Below are 16,362 nucleotides of genomic sequence, written 5' to 3'. Positions count from 1 at the left end.
AACTTTCCGGACGTAGATATTTCCAAGTTTTATGATACAAATTTCCCGTTTTCTATGATAATCTACTTCGCAAAATTAGGTAATATTTCCCCAAATTCGAAAATCTACTTCCCCGACTTTCGGAAAGTAGATATTTCCCATTTTTATGATACAAATTTCCCGTTTTCTATGATAATCTACTTCTAAAAAAAGTAGGTATATTTCCCCAAAATTCAAAATCTACTTCCCCGAAAAGTCGATAATCTACTTTCTCAGTAGAAAATCTATATACTTTTCGGGAAAGTAGATAACCAACTTTCCCGGAAAGTAGATATTTCCCATTTTTTATGATACAAATTTCCCGTTTTCTATGATAATCTACTTCGCAAAATTAGGTAATATTTCCCCCAAAATTCGAAAATCTACTTCCCCGAAAAGTCGATAATCTACTTTGCCTTAAAGTAGATAATCTACTTTTCGGGAAAGTAGATAACCAACTTTCGTGTTAAGTAGATATTTTCCCATTTTCTATGATACAAATTTCCCGTTTTCTATGATAAGTAGCCAACCAACTTTCCCAGAAAGTAGATATTTACCATTCTCTGTGATACACATTTCCCATTTTCTATATATATGTATATATATATACTGTAGTTTCATATTACCAACAAATTTGGGTCTATAATTATGGGGGTAAAGAAAGAAGGGAACAACCAGTGCAATTTATTTATTAAAGTTCCAGGGAATTTGCAAATCATATATGATCCCTTTTTTACAAAGTACAGAACCTGTATACTGTATATATAGTTGTCCAATATATATATATATATGAAAATCTTTTCAGGCACATATCTCCATTAATATAGTTAATGTCTAGTTCCAAGTTTAAACAATTAAACTTTTGGCATTCTAATAATTTGAAACATTTACTTTGTTATACAGTAATAATCTAACCTAAAGCGTGGCTGAAATAACTATACATTTTATGTAAGGATAAAAAGTCTTCTTGTGTCCATCCTATTCCTCATCTTCTTTACTCAATGGTGTAAGTTAAAGCACCATTAATTACTGACCAAGCTTCTCCTGAGCATGAAGCTGAGGGACAAACACATCCGCCTGTTGACCTTCTGCCATAAGTTCTTCAATCTCCTCCACACTGTACAGGGGAAAAATTTAAATTAGCTGCTTATATAGTATACCTCAACATCAATCCAATCTTTCCCATGACATGAAGGTGCAGGGTTGGAAGTGGAGGGTGTTGACATGTAGAGGGATGGGTGTGGAGGTGGAGGGGTGTGGATGTTGTGGGGTGTGTAGGGCAAGGAACATAGACCAAGGTGATAAAGGTGGCAGCAAACAAGATTTGCACTCCACTACTGATCAGCCTAACAACATTCCATATATGCAAACTCAATGCTGAGGGATGCCATCATCCAACATATACAGAAAGTTGCCTCCATATCTCAATATGTGATAAACAGAATATGATATAAATTATAACTCAATTACAAATTAGGACTTAGGAACCAATGAAGTAAACTATCCTGAAATGAGTGGTAAAGCCTCCACTTGCAAAGTCAATCATATATTCAATTATTATTAAATTTATAGTGCAAATGAAACAGCTGTAACTTACGTTCGTGGAATAGTACCCTGTGCAAGGTCTTCCATGCCATCGGCAGTCACAACAATATCATCCTCAATCCTGATTCCACCAAATCCACGGAAGCGGGCTATTGCCTCGGGAACCAGAAACTGTGCCTGAGCTGGATTAGCCAATGCTTGATCCAAAAGCTGTTGATTAAAAAATAAATAAAGAAAAATATCGATGAACTCTACATTGATGAGAAAATATAAGAAAATTACACTAAATGTAACCCAGTACAGTATTTTGATTAAATGTACAGCCTGGCTACTCCGTTAATCTAGCTGTTTGTAATGTTTTTCTCTAAGATTTTAATTAACAATTCCTTTCAGGTTTTCATGTCCTTGAGATCAAATACCAAACCTCAACTTTTCTGAAAATAATTGTGTAATAAGCCCTCATTATATCACTGCCATGAGAATCATGATTTGCCATTTTTCTTTCATGGTAATTATGGACCTTAACTTTATCTCATGGGAGATCTTTTACATTATCTTGCCTTGTGGTAAGACAATACAGCCTTGAATGCCCTCTTACTAAGTTCTGGATGTGGCTAACTCTGGACCTTATTTTGAATGTTAATTATACAGTATTTATAATTTGCTAATGAATTTTAAAACCGATTTTCAATTTAATAGAAATAATAGAAATTCCTGTACCAGAATAAATAATTGCTTCCTACTATAAGTGCACACCAAGCCAACTTAATATCGTAATTGATATTTATCTTTCGATGTTTTACTTACAGTGAAACAAAGTTTATTATGTGTTCCTGCCACAATTGTGTATTATTGTCCATTTTAATTTGGACTTAGGTTTGCTGGGGAAAATTTTAACATGTCCAGGGCCGATTCACTAGCAGCTTAAAGTGGCCACCGAGTGCCAGTAAGTTTTCGCAAGGTGGAAATAGCCCCCGTTGTCTCTACTATATACCCTGTCATGAAACACAGAACTGCCAGACATGCAGCACTTCAAGCATCACAAGTGAGAGTGAAGCTGTGAAGATGTAACTAACAATTACTTTTGTTCGTGACTGTGCACACCGGAGAGAAATGATGTTTAGGGTTCCTTTGGACCCTCTACAAATTGATGACCACTTACAGTTACATTGGCATATACTCTGGCTAAATACATCTGTTTTCAGTTTTTTTGCAAGTGGTAGTTTCCAGAGTGTAGCTGATGACGTTACTAGTCAAGGCAATGAACTGTGTCAAGAAATATAAAGTGCATTTGCTCCAAAATACTGCAATAGTAATATTAATTAATAATTTTATAATTATTACAGTATTATTATTATTATTATTAAAAAAAATCTCATTGGAGAAATTCAGTCTCTGACATGGGTAACTTGTGACTGGCTAATATTCTTTCAAAGTGTTTGTTCCAGGCAATAGTGATTGGTCTAGCAAGGAAACAAAAAAATACACTAACTCCATCTAGTGGTAGCTTACTGAGCTACACTTACCTGCAGTCGCCATATGAACCTTTAATGAATTGCCTATAACCAATATCATACGATCACCATAGCTTCTCAATATATGAGGAGAGATACGATCAAAGTTACGGGCAGTTTAGTGAATCTGGGCCCCAAGTTTTGTCGATACATATGACAAATAGTTACAACACATTTAGAAAGTCTACGTATATACCAATTACCTCAATGACTAGTTTGAAATATATTTTTTTTTTTACCAAGAATATAGACTGGTTCTATCATTTAAATATTTTAAGAGAATTTTTCACTCTCCAAATAAAAAGTGTGGTATGCTATAACGAATGGATTCTACTACGAATATTCCTATAACAAACGGTTTTACCTATAAAATTGAAAATGTTATAACGAACGAAATTCCTACAACGAATTTTTTTTTTTTTTTTATTACAAGTATTAATGATATTCTTTATTTCAGGGGTTTAGATGCATATTTATGCACTTTTTTACAATTTTATATTATATTTTTCAGTGTTAAGTGGTTGCATTTGGGGGCCTGGAACGGATTAATCCTATAACGAACGAATGCTATAACGAACAAGGTTCTAGAACCAATTAGATTCGTTATAGCATACCCCACAAAGGTATTCCTTGAAATACTTATTAAGGAGCTGGGTTCAGAATTTTTTAAATTTAGTGTTAATATTGAAATAATTACAAGTTCAGATTTCTTACATGATCAATAAAGTAGCATCCAGGTTCAATTGTGAGGACCATGTTCTCCTCTAACACCCTGGCTGTGCGAAGAGACCGGAAACCAGCTTCCTGAGGTCGAGGAGGGTTGTCTTCAAGATAGCCTCCAACATCATGCACATCCAATCCAAGGAGGTGACCCAAACCATGAGGCTGAAACACTGCTCCAAGATTTACCTGTATGGATGGTATAGATACATTTACAAATTAATTATGACATTTCTGATCAGAGGAAATGTATCTTCCTAATTTACAACTCTATCACTATAGCTGTCAATGAAGATTGTTTAACTCTAAATATATATTAATATTGAAGGACAAGACAGTTGTAGTAAACTGAGCAGAAAGTTGCTGTTGGCAGTAGATACAGATTGCTACAGCACGAGCATCAAGTACCGTACAAGTCACAATGAATCCTTGTATATTTATTATTTTATATGTATTTGATTTAGTGGGATTAATTAATTATGAACCAGTGAGCAAAATTTTTGAGCTTATTAAAATTTCCCACAGCTGGATACCAATTTAGTGATCCTAATTTTAACACTTACTGTAAAACTAAGATGGAAAACCTAATGGGTGACACCATCCAACAGTGACTGGTGGCTGCATGCAGGTGAAAATCTATAGTAACATACAACATTCCATGAGAAAATTGACTTAACCTTTCATGAAGCTTAAGAAAGTTTTAGAGGAAACTACAGCATAATTTTAAAGGGGTGCAATCAAATACGATGTGTTATAAATGATGCTGAAAATCAACAGCAGTTTACAAAATGTCAAAATACAGTACACTACATTTTATAAATGAAGCATATTGTAGTTCACAGCAGACCAATGAGGAAAATTTTGACACAGGACAAATGGAAGATGAAACAAAATACAATACCTGTACAGCAATTCTAAATTACACCTCACATTTATATGAGAGCATAATAGAACTTTTGGGAATGACAGGCTGCTCACTGACAATTTTTCTTGGTTCAAAAGTATAGCAATTATGAGGGACACCTCCCAAAGGAAAAACTAACAAAACAAAGGTACTTTTCCATTATCTGCGCCAATAAATATTTAAACGTTTCTAAGTACTATACCAGATTTGAGGTTATCAGACTCAATTACTGAAACAATGGTCAGTGATTGAAAAACAATTACCCTATAAAAAGTTTGCACGGTAGACCCTGACCTAATGTTTACACTGAGGCAGGTGGTTGCATCCCATGGAGACATGTCTCTTATGATTCAAAATTTTACCAAATACAGTATTTCGAAAATTGTGATGTGATGCATCTATTAGTTTCTTTAGTAATACTGCACCTGCAACACTACTGTTATCTACCCACAAAATTGAGTGTAAGTATGAATGAGCAATGTTGTATCCCTTCAACATTATGTTACATAACATTTTAAAATATGGTGTGAGAAAGCAGAAAGGTGCGGGTCATTATAGAGATGAGGTGTTACCAAGCGCTACTCAACTGCTGATCTTTAACCCTCCGCCACGCAGTCGCACACTTGTGCATCAGTTAACCACACAGAAGTTTGAGTCATACAATAACACCTACTTAATATATTATAATAAAACAAAGCACTAAACCAGCAACACATCACAACAGCAGTCGTCACCCTCACTTGAGATGCATTTTTTTGTTAATTTCCAATGTGTGCGTGTGTACCTCTGGGGCCCACTGCTACTCCGAGATCCCCTGCTGGTGCTGGCGCCTACCAACCATTGCCCTGCTGCCTGGCTGATTAACCTTGGTAGGTGTAAGGCTAGGGGCGTAAACCCCGAACGAAAAATCTGCGGTGGAGCCCCGCATCAGGCAGACATTCTTACAGAGCTCCAAGAACCCAACAGCAGTATAGGCAGAAGAGGTGACCACCATGGGAACCCAACGACTACACCGGCGGACGAAGGCAATGCATAATGGACAGGCTACTAAGGTGAAGCCCATCAACCTGTGCTATCAGCAGTCCATTGCAATTCTCCCTCTCCCCAGTCATTACAACACTTGCACCACTGGATCAGGAAAAGGGAGAGCCAATATGTGGTTGCAGCCTGCACTCTTGCCTCACCATATAAATCAATTCATGAGCAGCCAACATCCAGGTCATCACAACTCTGCACATGGTCGTTTATGTACTAGGATCTAGGTAGTAGTGCAATCCGATCCTGTCTGTGCGACTGAGCAGCCCTTTAGAGGAGCCACTCTGCTCACACCACATGGATAGGGGGCTATAAAAGGTGCCCTACACAGAGCCCACCTAAAAAAAAAACCTAACTGGACAACTGCATCCAGTAAGGTCATCTTTATGCAGTCGAAAACACAATCATAATCACAGATCCAAACACATGGAATATCAAGACCCTTCTGGATACTGGCACAAATGAGGGTCCTGAAAGAAGAACTGCTCTTGTGGCAAAAGAGCTGGCCAGGTATAACACCGACATAGAGGCCATTAGCGAGTCCCAGCTCCCAGACAAGGGTCAACTCACAGAACGGGGGTCTGGCTATACCTTCTTCTGGAAGGATAAGCCTGGTGCGAGAGAAACCGCATTTATAGTTGGCTTTGCCACTTGCCAAGTCATCCTACACAGGCTAACTGAAATGCCAATTGAGATCAACAAGCGTCTCATGATGCCTCGAGTCCCACTGAATGTCTCACGTCATGCCTTTTTCATTAGGGCATACGCCCCAACACTGGATGCAGAGGAAGACACCAAGGAGTCCTTTTACGCCAACCTCCACAGTGTTAACCTCTATCCCCAGAAAAAATAAAGTTGTGCTCCTTGGTGACTTCAAGAGTTGGCAGAGAAGCTGACATTTGGCAGGGAATCATAGGGAGAAATGGACTAGGTAAATGTAATCTCAACGGCCTTCTCCTCCTCAGCAAGTGTTGCACACAACCTCACTATCACCAATACAGTACCTTGTTTAAGCAGGCCGACAAGTTCAAGGGTTCATGGCAACACCCACGATCCAAACACTGGCATCTCAATGTCAGAAAAAGAGATCACCGAGATGTCCTCATCACCCGAGCCATCCGTAGTTCAGACCACTGCGACACTGATCATCAGCTCGTCAGAGCCAAGCTCACATTTCACGTCGACCAAAAAACGGCAAAGGTAGCAAGCTTTAACACTAGGCATCTGCAGGATCCAGCAGTAGCACATGCTTTCAGAGAGCAGCTCGAACATGGGCTGATAAACAACCCAAATCCCAGTGCCCAATGGGATATTCTCGACACTGTCAAGACAAAAACCTGCAGAGACCCTCAGCCAGATCAAAAGAAAACACCAGCACTGGCTTGATGAAAATGACCTTGCATTTAATGTACTCGTTAATGATAAAAGTGCTGCTTTAACTGACTGGCAGAACAACCCTCGGTCTCGGACCAAAGCCAATACCTTCAGCAAGGAGAAAGCGGCAGCCCAGCGAGAACTCCGCAATCCAAAGAACGACTGGTTCAGAAATAAAACATGTCTTAAGACAAACCTGAAAAAGTGCCAATCAACCCCCTCACCTGGGAGACGATTTCTCCACACTATAACGCTTAGAGGAGCACCACAACAAGAAGGTGTCAATACTTACAGTTAGCTTAACTGCATAACGAGGCAGACAAGCGCTACCGCTGGAAAGACGCTGCCGCACTAGATTTGGCCACCCACGTGTGCAACATTTGTAAATGATGCTGCCGGTCCCGTATTGGCCTCAGAACTCACCAACGTAAATGAAATCCTTGGTAACTCATACCATTGTATCATAGCTGAATGATCGTCATACTCGATTCCAAATGACAGCAAATACAGTAATATCCCCGTTAGCCGGAACAACTAGTGCAGAGCACTTCCGGGAATGAGAGACTTCCGGGTAAAGAGACAACTCTCTCAAAGCCGGAAAAAAATCCCTCATCCCCAGAAAGTTTCAGAAATTGTCCATTACAACATCTCTCGAACCCGGAATTTTCCGGGTATCGGGAAAATTTGATCTGATTTTTTTTCCCAAAGCCGGAATTTTCCAGAAAATTGCGGCTTTGGGGATGATTTTCCGAGGAAATTTTAATTCCGGCTATTGGAGAGTTCCGGGGGTCTGAGATCCGGCTAACGGAGATATTACCGTAGTACTTTATGAACTCTCACTTCTTGCAAATGTCTCCACACACACACACACACACACACAGATGCTGCTGGTATACATTGTTATTTATGGAGGTCAATCTTGGCAACAACTCTTAATTTTCAAAAAGATTACAGTGTAATTAATGCTTTTTCTTTACTTAATGTACTGTATGCATACAATGATTTGTTCTTTATTTTATTTAAGAATTAAAGCAACATTAAACTGCATGTGTGGAAGCAAAACTCGATGTAGCCTGGGATAAACACACACACACACACACACACGAGTTGCTGCACCACGTGAACACCACACCACACCACAAGGTGTTCCCATGACCATGTGAGGTCCTTCATATCAACACTCGAGGACGAGTTACTACACCACGTGAACACCACACCATCTGGTGTCTCCAAGACCAGCCCAGGCCCGGGCCATCAACTGCAAACTATAATAATTTGGATGTTCAATTCATGTCCCTTCTTCTTTCAGTAATGAAAGCTTTTGTTATACGACCCACCCACCCCATGTCTTTGTATGTAATAAGTCATTTTTGCTCAATGTATATTTTCAGCCTTTGGGCTGCAGAACTTTTTTTAATAAACCGTTAATTATTATTATTATTACACACAAAAACTGAACAATGAAATGTTCTTACCTTCATCATGTCCTCAAGATCACCTTGCACAATCCCAGCTTCCTTCAGTTTGGCCAGCATGGTTCGGTATGAGAGTCTGTGCATCTCTACCCATGATACTCCTGGCTTTACTGCTTCCATTACAGCATGTGAAGCACTCAAGACAGCATTGTAGATTGCCTTTTGATCTTCAGTAAACTTTCCATTAGCCGGGAAAGAACAGGTAATATCACTGGTGTAACAGTAGTATTCTGCTCCCATGTCAAAAAGACATATCTCTCCATCAGAAACCTAAAAAAAAAATGTAAATTGTGAAAATATCAGAATCACATGGTTTCTTATGTCTAATATTTTATAAATGACAGACAATCATATGAACCCAGCAAAGGCAATAAACTGGAGACTAACAAACTACACTGAAAAAAAAATTCCCCCAAATTATACATTGTCTTGTCCCTTAGTAAAATAATTACACCAAAATTTCCCATCCTTCCTATGGCATTCATTACTACACCATTATACAACAAATGCTCCTAATAAAGGCTTGCTACATCTGAAAAATTAATTAAATAGAAGCTTAAATTATGTGTCTCACTGTTCGAGCATTGGGTGCACCAGCATGACCATAATGCAGCACAGCAGCATTACAACCAGAACCACAGATGTTGGTATAAGCCTGGTGCCGGCATCCTCCATGATAGTAGGAATGGTGTTGAAATATGGCCTCCAGTTGGTATTCCTTCATGCCAGGTCGAATCTTGCGCATCACAGCTCGATGAGCAGCTGCCGAGACAGTGGCTGCAAACCTCAGAACTTCGAGTTCTGCCTTTGTCTTTGTTACACGACTGAAGAAACAAATTAGTTTATGCATCTTTTTCTTTATTAAATGATAACACATTTCAATATAATTTATATACTGTACTGTACACTCTTATGCTGTATGTACAGTTCATTACTAGTTTGAGCACAAGAGGCCAAAATTTAGGTTTACCCAACACTGTAGTTAAAACTGAGCACAAAGGATCTCCTTTATATACTGTACTGTACAGGTTAAGGATCCACATCTAAAACTTTTAAATTCAAATATTTAATGTCAATAATGATTCATGACATAATTGCTGTACCTGTATTATAGTTACAACAAATTTACCATTCTTAAAAGTGCAAATTACTTTATGCCTGTAAGTTTAAATCACAATTTTAAACTTGTTACCACGTGTAAAGACTGGTTTACAATTGTAATGTGTTAATTTTTAATTTTCCAGAGATAAATTTGTCAGGCCCAAAAAATGCCAGACCTTAAACCTTCAGTCTCACATCTAGCAGCCAAAATATAGATCTTATTCGGATTTATTACAAAGGTACTCCTCAATATGCTGGGTATACAAAATTTTAATTCCAATAATTAGTGTTAATGATCCTTGAAATAATTACAACTACAGAGTTTAGAATATTTATAGAGTCATTCACCATCAGACATCTACAAATACTCTGGTAAATGATGCTGATGAAACACACTAGGTTGCAGATCACAAGTCTATCTGCAATTTAAACGTCAAATCTGCTACATTAAATGGGAAAGAGATACAGTACAGTACGTATATACATCCAGATATACAATACAGTATTCCATTTTTTCTCTCCTTCTGTGACTAACCCAAATATGTCGTCCAAGGACAAAATTTCAGGATTCCAGTGTGTATGTTGATGATAATAAGGTAAGATGATTTCTATTATTAAAATATTCAGCATTCATCAGATTATTCTGGAAATACAAATACTGTACTTTGTCATCGTACATTACAGTGTACCCCCAACTGGGCCCCCACATTACTAACTCGGCCCACATTGCACACTTCAAACAAGTAGTTGGCTAGGGGTTCAGAAATGACATCTAGATCCCATCTGCTTGGAGTGTATTTAAAAGAAGTTTCCGTACAAATAATGACTGTTAAGGGCGGCATCATCGCCTTAACTTGAAAGTAAGAAAAGGACAACTTAACTACTATCTGTTAATCAAGCTACTCCATAATGAAGCAAAACTGGTGACACTCCAGGTGCGGCTCTTGTCCAACGGTAAAGTGCTACGAAAACAATGGGTCAAGTGCAGCTCTTCAAACTGTGGGACGAATTTAGTAGTGGACGAAGATCTGCTAAAAATTTGATACGAGCCGTTTCACATCATGTGACTGTTTATCAGTAATGTTTGTACTTTTGTACAGTATTTTTATCATTCATGCAAAAATAAATGTGTAAAATGTGTTGATTAACTTAGTGGTCTGAGTTGGTTATCCGAAATGATCTGAGTCGGTATTCGATGGTCCGAGTAGGACTGTATTCATACATTACAGTACATGTAATAGGTACAGTACTCTTCAACAAAATAATTTCATCAAATTACTATCTAACAGCACAACTAGAGTAAAGTACAGTACTGTATACATTATCACCGTACCTACTGTTGACCTTCCCATCCTAGATTGTTTCCAACACCCAGTTTTTCTAGCAAATATCACAACCTAGCACTTAGGGTACTAGAATCAAAATAAGTTAACAATTAAATTAATGAAAATTTTCAAAACAAGTGAAAACCCACCATATAAGTGTATGTAGATGTTTTGAATGGCCTGGCCTGGAGTCACAAGATGATTGCTGATGAATTCTCTGGACTGTTCTATGTTACTAATATCACAGACTTGAAGATGCACTTTCACTGGTTTTGGCATACCATAAATAAAACAGGACTAGACTAGACATAATTTTTCTCAAGCAAAGTTTATCACCAGTATGTCTAATATAAATTAAATGACAGCACACACTACACAGCAGATTTGATTGTCCAATTTTCACTAAGTTTCCACACAGTATTGTAATTGTACAGTGTCACTTATGTTACAGTGTAGCTTCTTTCATCTCCTTTTCTATGTAATTTTTGAGCAAATCTGGATACATGCGATTTTTAAGAAGTGTTTCATAGCGAAGACTCACAACCTTAAAACCACACAAGGCTAGATGACGTTTGCGCATAGCCTGTGGCCCAACCAGTATGTCTTCATTCAAAATATAGTGCTCTGGAGGATGAATAAGAAGTGCATACTTGTTGTTGCTCCACTTGAAAGATTGGAAAGATAATTTTCCAGCCATATCAATAATACAATCTATAATGTACAGCTCTGTACCAGGAAAATTTGGCAAAACAGCAGATGGTGTTATACGTTCTTCTGTTCCAACTATCTCGACCAACAAAGCCCGAATCATGTTCACACACCTCATAATTCTTGCATCACGCCAGAAGCTTTTGGCCGAATGATCCCTGGGAAGCATTGGTCCATTATAACTTGGTGCCTCTAAACAAAGAGCTTTGTCAAGAACCTTCAATTTTGTGCGTGTTAGCCTGACATCAGAAGACTCCAATGTGTGCACTTTGTCAAAAAAATATGGGTTAAAAACTTTTTTCACAAAATTAAGGGGATATCTCCCTAGGTATACACATGAAAGAAGTAAATCAATCATGATATCTGGTGGAAACTGCACAAATTTTGCATCAAGATGCATTTCAAAAGCAAGGAAAAATGTCGCTGCATTAGGAGGATCATAGTTCAGTAATCCATATGACCGACAAATGCTATTAATCTGTGGCACTGTTAATATCTGTGAATTCTTTATAAAGTATTCCCCAGCATTGTTCAGAATATCTTGGGATCTTATGCGCATTTTAACACAATAATCCATGATCACAGCCACAAGACTTGGATCATTGATATTGACCTTTTTTGCCTTCATAAAGCGAGAGAGTGCTTTCTGCATATCAGCATTTGAGTAATTTAAGCTCATGAATGAATAAACAATCCAGCGGAGATTACCTTCAGTAAGGGCATGGATATTTAAGTTAGTCCATCTTGAAAGCATGGGTAGCATGCGACTGTTCGTCATCTTGAGCTGTACAAGGATGTGCAAAACCCTCAGAACATCTTCACAATTAAGCTTATACCAAAGACCTCCCATCTTCCGTTCGGCAATGTTGTATAGATGTTTACGACTCTTCTTGACCAGCGGAAGAACACTCATTATGTTGCACACTTCCTTTTCCTTGATCTCTTCGGCTTTTTCCGTAATACCGATCCAGACTTGTTCCACGTACCTGGACCCGACATTACCCAGATTATAGAAAGCTTTTGCAGCATCACACACCTGGTTAACTCTCATTTTACCCTCCGTTATCATGACAATGCATTCTGTACAGAGTGTTTCCAGGTATTTGAGTTTGTCACCTTGGTAATTATCCCTGCCCATGGCTCGTAAAGCATCGATTAAATTCTGGGGATCTGAGGTACCACACACGATTTCAACCAATCTCTTTATCACGGCTCCTCGGGTAAAAGTCAACGGAGATTCGTCTGGGTATTGGTTCAGTCCTTGATTCCGATACTCTATGTTGTTTTCTAATTCAAATATTCTTTTGATTACGGCCAATGCAACCGAAGGAGTCACCTCAGCTTCAGGACATATTTCAAGTAATTTAAATATATCTCCTACTTTTACACATCTCATAAAACCAAGGATCATCTCTTGTTCTTCTTCAAAATTTATATTTTTGAAGAGATTTGGGGAAACCTGAGGAATTTCTAACCCAAGTCCCTCAAACCTTCTGCCAACCTGACTCTTTCCATTACTGAATAATTGGAATTCGCCGCTGATTATTTGAACAACGGCTGGCAACTCCTCAATGCTGGTACCATCTTGGACAAAAACTGTTGTATTTCTTATGGTTTTTTCATCATCATTCCGACATCTTGAGGACCACTGAAAATCCCTCGTTAAACAAGGATGACTGTAGATCCTCAATTGCCGTCCAAAGGAAATTGGAAAACGTCCACTGACAATAGCCATTATTCTCTATATTATGCTACCAGGACAACTCAGAACATTCACTCATTGCGTAATTAAATGGCTGCACAACTTTTTGAAGTGCCATTAATTTTCTCTTTCTCAATATATTATCAGATCTTCATTTACGTTTCTCTCTTTTCTATAATACTGTTCCGTTTATCACATATAACACTTAATGCGAAATAACTTCCACTTCACTGTTTCCTCACGTATTACAAGTGACACTAGACGGAGTAGTTCCACCCAGAGTTCGGTACATTACATAAATATTTATCAGTTGGGGGATAATTACCTTAATATTTGACCAAACGTGTATTCATATAATAGATTATATATCGGTAGTATATTATCGTAGTTAAATTATAGCTGAAGAGAGCCATGTTCAAAAAGTGTGTTATAGAAATTGTACTTGGCCTACCGGGGAAGTAATCGTGTCTAGTTCTTATCTCCGCCACCAGGTATCACGTGTTGTCAATGTTTGGTTATTTAACTGTCATTGTGCTTAATTATAATTATTTGTAACATAACAAACACAAATTCAAGTAAATATAATATTAACAAGTAATAAATATTCAGGTTACTCACCATTCTGCAATTTCATCGTGAAGAACGCTGTTGTCAATCCGGAACCTGAAAATAGTTTAAGAGTAATTACGGAAACTACTTGTTAATAATAACACCATTTCACAAATTTCATGCTTCGTTTCTGTCCGACAAGAAATAAAAGAAATTGAATAGTTGAACATGCATAACAGTACTAATGGTATAACAACACAATAATACTGTAATCGGAGTATTTCACACATAATTGATTAAAGCAATGACACCATCAGTGTCCAAAGTAGGTAGGTTAATCCTTCCTGGTGCGCCAAGGTTAAGTATTTTTGTAGTTTGATCGTGATTTAGTTATTCACTGTAGTGTTTCTGACAGCGAGAAGAGACATGTTTTCTACGTTGCATTTTTGGGAATGTTGGAATTATGGGTGTGGGCTTGACTACAGTTAACTGCATCCCCCCTCCCCTCTAACCCTGCTGACTACAGTTTATACCTTCGTCATCCAAGGGCAGCTGTCGAAGCCACCATGGCCCAATTTCGAAAATAAATACCACAGGAGAAGAGAAGAATAAAAGTCGGAGAAACAAATTATAACAATAGGAAAATATCACCCTGTAGTATACTTACTGACTGATGCCCTCGAAGGCGGCCTCCAGAGTGGTTTTGCCGCTGTCAGTGTTCACGCCTCGCTGTTAAATACACAAGAAATATGAGTTTGTCACACAATACTGTCTATACGATTTGAGTTTAACAATGATTACAGTGATATTGGTGTAGTTTAACTGGGATGAAAGAGCATTTGTCCCAGAGGAGTGTACAATATTCGGAAGTTTCCTTGTTGTATAAGAATCTCACACCCATGCATAAAGCACCATTAGTTTTCACGGCACAGAACATAAGAGCAACAGCATACTCAAATCCTTCCATCTTGATGATATTTTGCATTACTTACGGGACCTGTAATATGGGAGGCCTGTTGTACTCATTGCACCTACGTCAAACAATTCTCCGTTTTGACTTCCCATTATTGACGGTTCGTATTCTATAATCCTGTATAATAATACAGTAAACTCAACAATGTGTCGTCATGAACTCTGAGTCTTAGTCTGTCTTCAAAGTACACTGGAATTATCACTCACGATTCTACATTAAAATACTAATATTTGTCTCAATAGTTGTAACACTATGGGTACAATTATATCGACTCGATGAAAGCTGCAAATACCAGTCCAACACCCTAAAAATAATAATGTATTTCAGGTAATTCATACACGAATTTGATTAAAGGTATTTGTATAACCCAAGAGAGTTTTAAAAAGAAACAAGTGTTATAGAAAGAAATATGCACAACGTTATTGAATTTCACGAAAAATATATCTAAATTAGCATTGGATCTTTATACGCTCGTCTACCCTGAAAGATTTAAACCTAATTTCGTCACAGAAAATGGCTACTGAGGTAAGGAATACTCAATTAGGAGTGGCATTTCTTTACTCGATGGATATTATGAGAACTAAGCACTGGAATGATACACTGCTAAGTACTGTAGTTCTTGTAAAGTATAATAAGATAAATAAATTATACTAAATCTCAGAAGCAGTAAAGTATAACAGGCAAGTAAGCTAACAAATGGCGAAGGGACCAAAGACAGAAATAGTACTTGATGTACAGTATTACACAAGCATCCCCACATACCGTCCAGCAGTATGAGAGAAAACGAATACAAGATAGGGGAAACTATAATAATAATAATCGAATACTGGTTCTTAGTGAATCACAGACAAGATTACTTATATTGTGACAAGTACAACGCAATCATTTAATCTTAACAGTGTATCTAAATTCTATTAAAACATATTATCTATCAGTTCACCACTCGCCAGTTAAAACATCTCATCTATCTTATCTATATTTTCAATTTCAGCTTCGTGGTAGAGGACATTGTTGTCTTTGTCGCTTTCAGTATTAAGTTGGTTGTCATTTAGCTAAGGATGACTTTTCACTATTTCTCACTTTTTAAAACAACTGGCTCCTCTCGCCAAACTTCTTCAGCGACATCACATAAACATCAGATCAAAATAAGATTACGGACCATTCACAACCTGTCATCACTAGGGACAGATTTGGTCAGGAAGGTCAGCGTTGAGCACGTATATAATGACTGACGAGAGGAAAGTAGTTTTACATTTCGTCAAAAGGTTAGGTGATCTTAGGGAAAATTAAAATTGGTTAAATTGAGCACCGAAGATCCAAAGCAAGGCAAAAGTGGTTAGTAACAGTCAATACACCAGAAAATTTGTCACCTTCACCTTTTATTAATACTATATAAGTTTGAAACCGAAGCAGTTCTAA

At 37.8% G+C, this 16,362-nt stretch overlaps 2 protein-coding genes across 2 annotated transcripts in view; both read right to left on the bottom strand.

Annotated features, from left to right (window-relative positions):
• Positions 1-689: 689 nt before the first annotated feature.
• LOC121856727 (xaa-Pro dipeptidase-like) overlaps positions 690-16,362 on the bottom strand; it is a 62,651-nt gene continuing 46,978 nt past the window's right edge. Inside the window, exons 2-8 of the mRNA XM_042352414.1 lie at positions 14,638-14,699; positions 14,040-14,084; positions 9,160-9,409; positions 8,586-8,855; positions 3,792-3,986; positions 1,616-1,773; positions 690-1,135 (exon numbers count right to left, since the gene is read on the bottom strand). Of these exons, the coding sequence (XP_042208348.1) occupies positions 1,045-1,135; positions 1,616-1,773; positions 3,792-3,986; positions 8,586-8,855; positions 9,160-9,409; positions 14,040-14,084; positions 14,638-14,699 (1,071 nt within the window). The 3' untranslated portion in view covers positions 690-1,044. The remainder of the gene's footprint in view (positions 1,136-1,615; positions 1,774-3,791; positions 3,987-8,585; positions 8,856-9,159; positions 9,410-14,039; positions 14,085-14,637; positions 14,700-16,362) is intronic.
• Positions 11,161-14,021, bottom strand: LOC121856726 (FAST kinase domain-containing protein 3, mitochondrial-like). The gene has a single exon (XM_042352413.1). The coding sequence runs from the start codon at positions 13,452-13,454 to the stop codon at positions 11,457-11,459; it is 1,998 nt and encodes a 665-aa protein (XP_042208347.1). The 5' UTR covers positions 13,455-14,021; the 3' UTR covers positions 11,161-11,456.

This window comes from Homarus americanus, unplaced genomic scaffold (assembly GCF_018991925.1).
Source record: "Homarus americanus isolate GMGI-L3 unplaced genomic scaffold, GMGI_Hamer_2.0 scaffold48713, whole genome shotgun sequence".
Taxonomy (NCBI): Eukaryota; Metazoa; Arthropoda; class Malacostraca; order Decapoda; family Nephropidae; genus Homarus; species Homarus americanus.
The sequence above is the reverse complement of the archived record's forward strand: the minus strand, read 5'-3'. Positions and strand labels throughout refer to the sequence as shown.

Excerpts from the sequence above, each read along its gene's own strand:
- LOC121856726 (XM_042352413.1), bottom strand. The coding sequence starts at position 13,454 with ATGGCTATTGTCAGTGGACGTTTTCCAATTTCCTTTGGACGGCAATTG.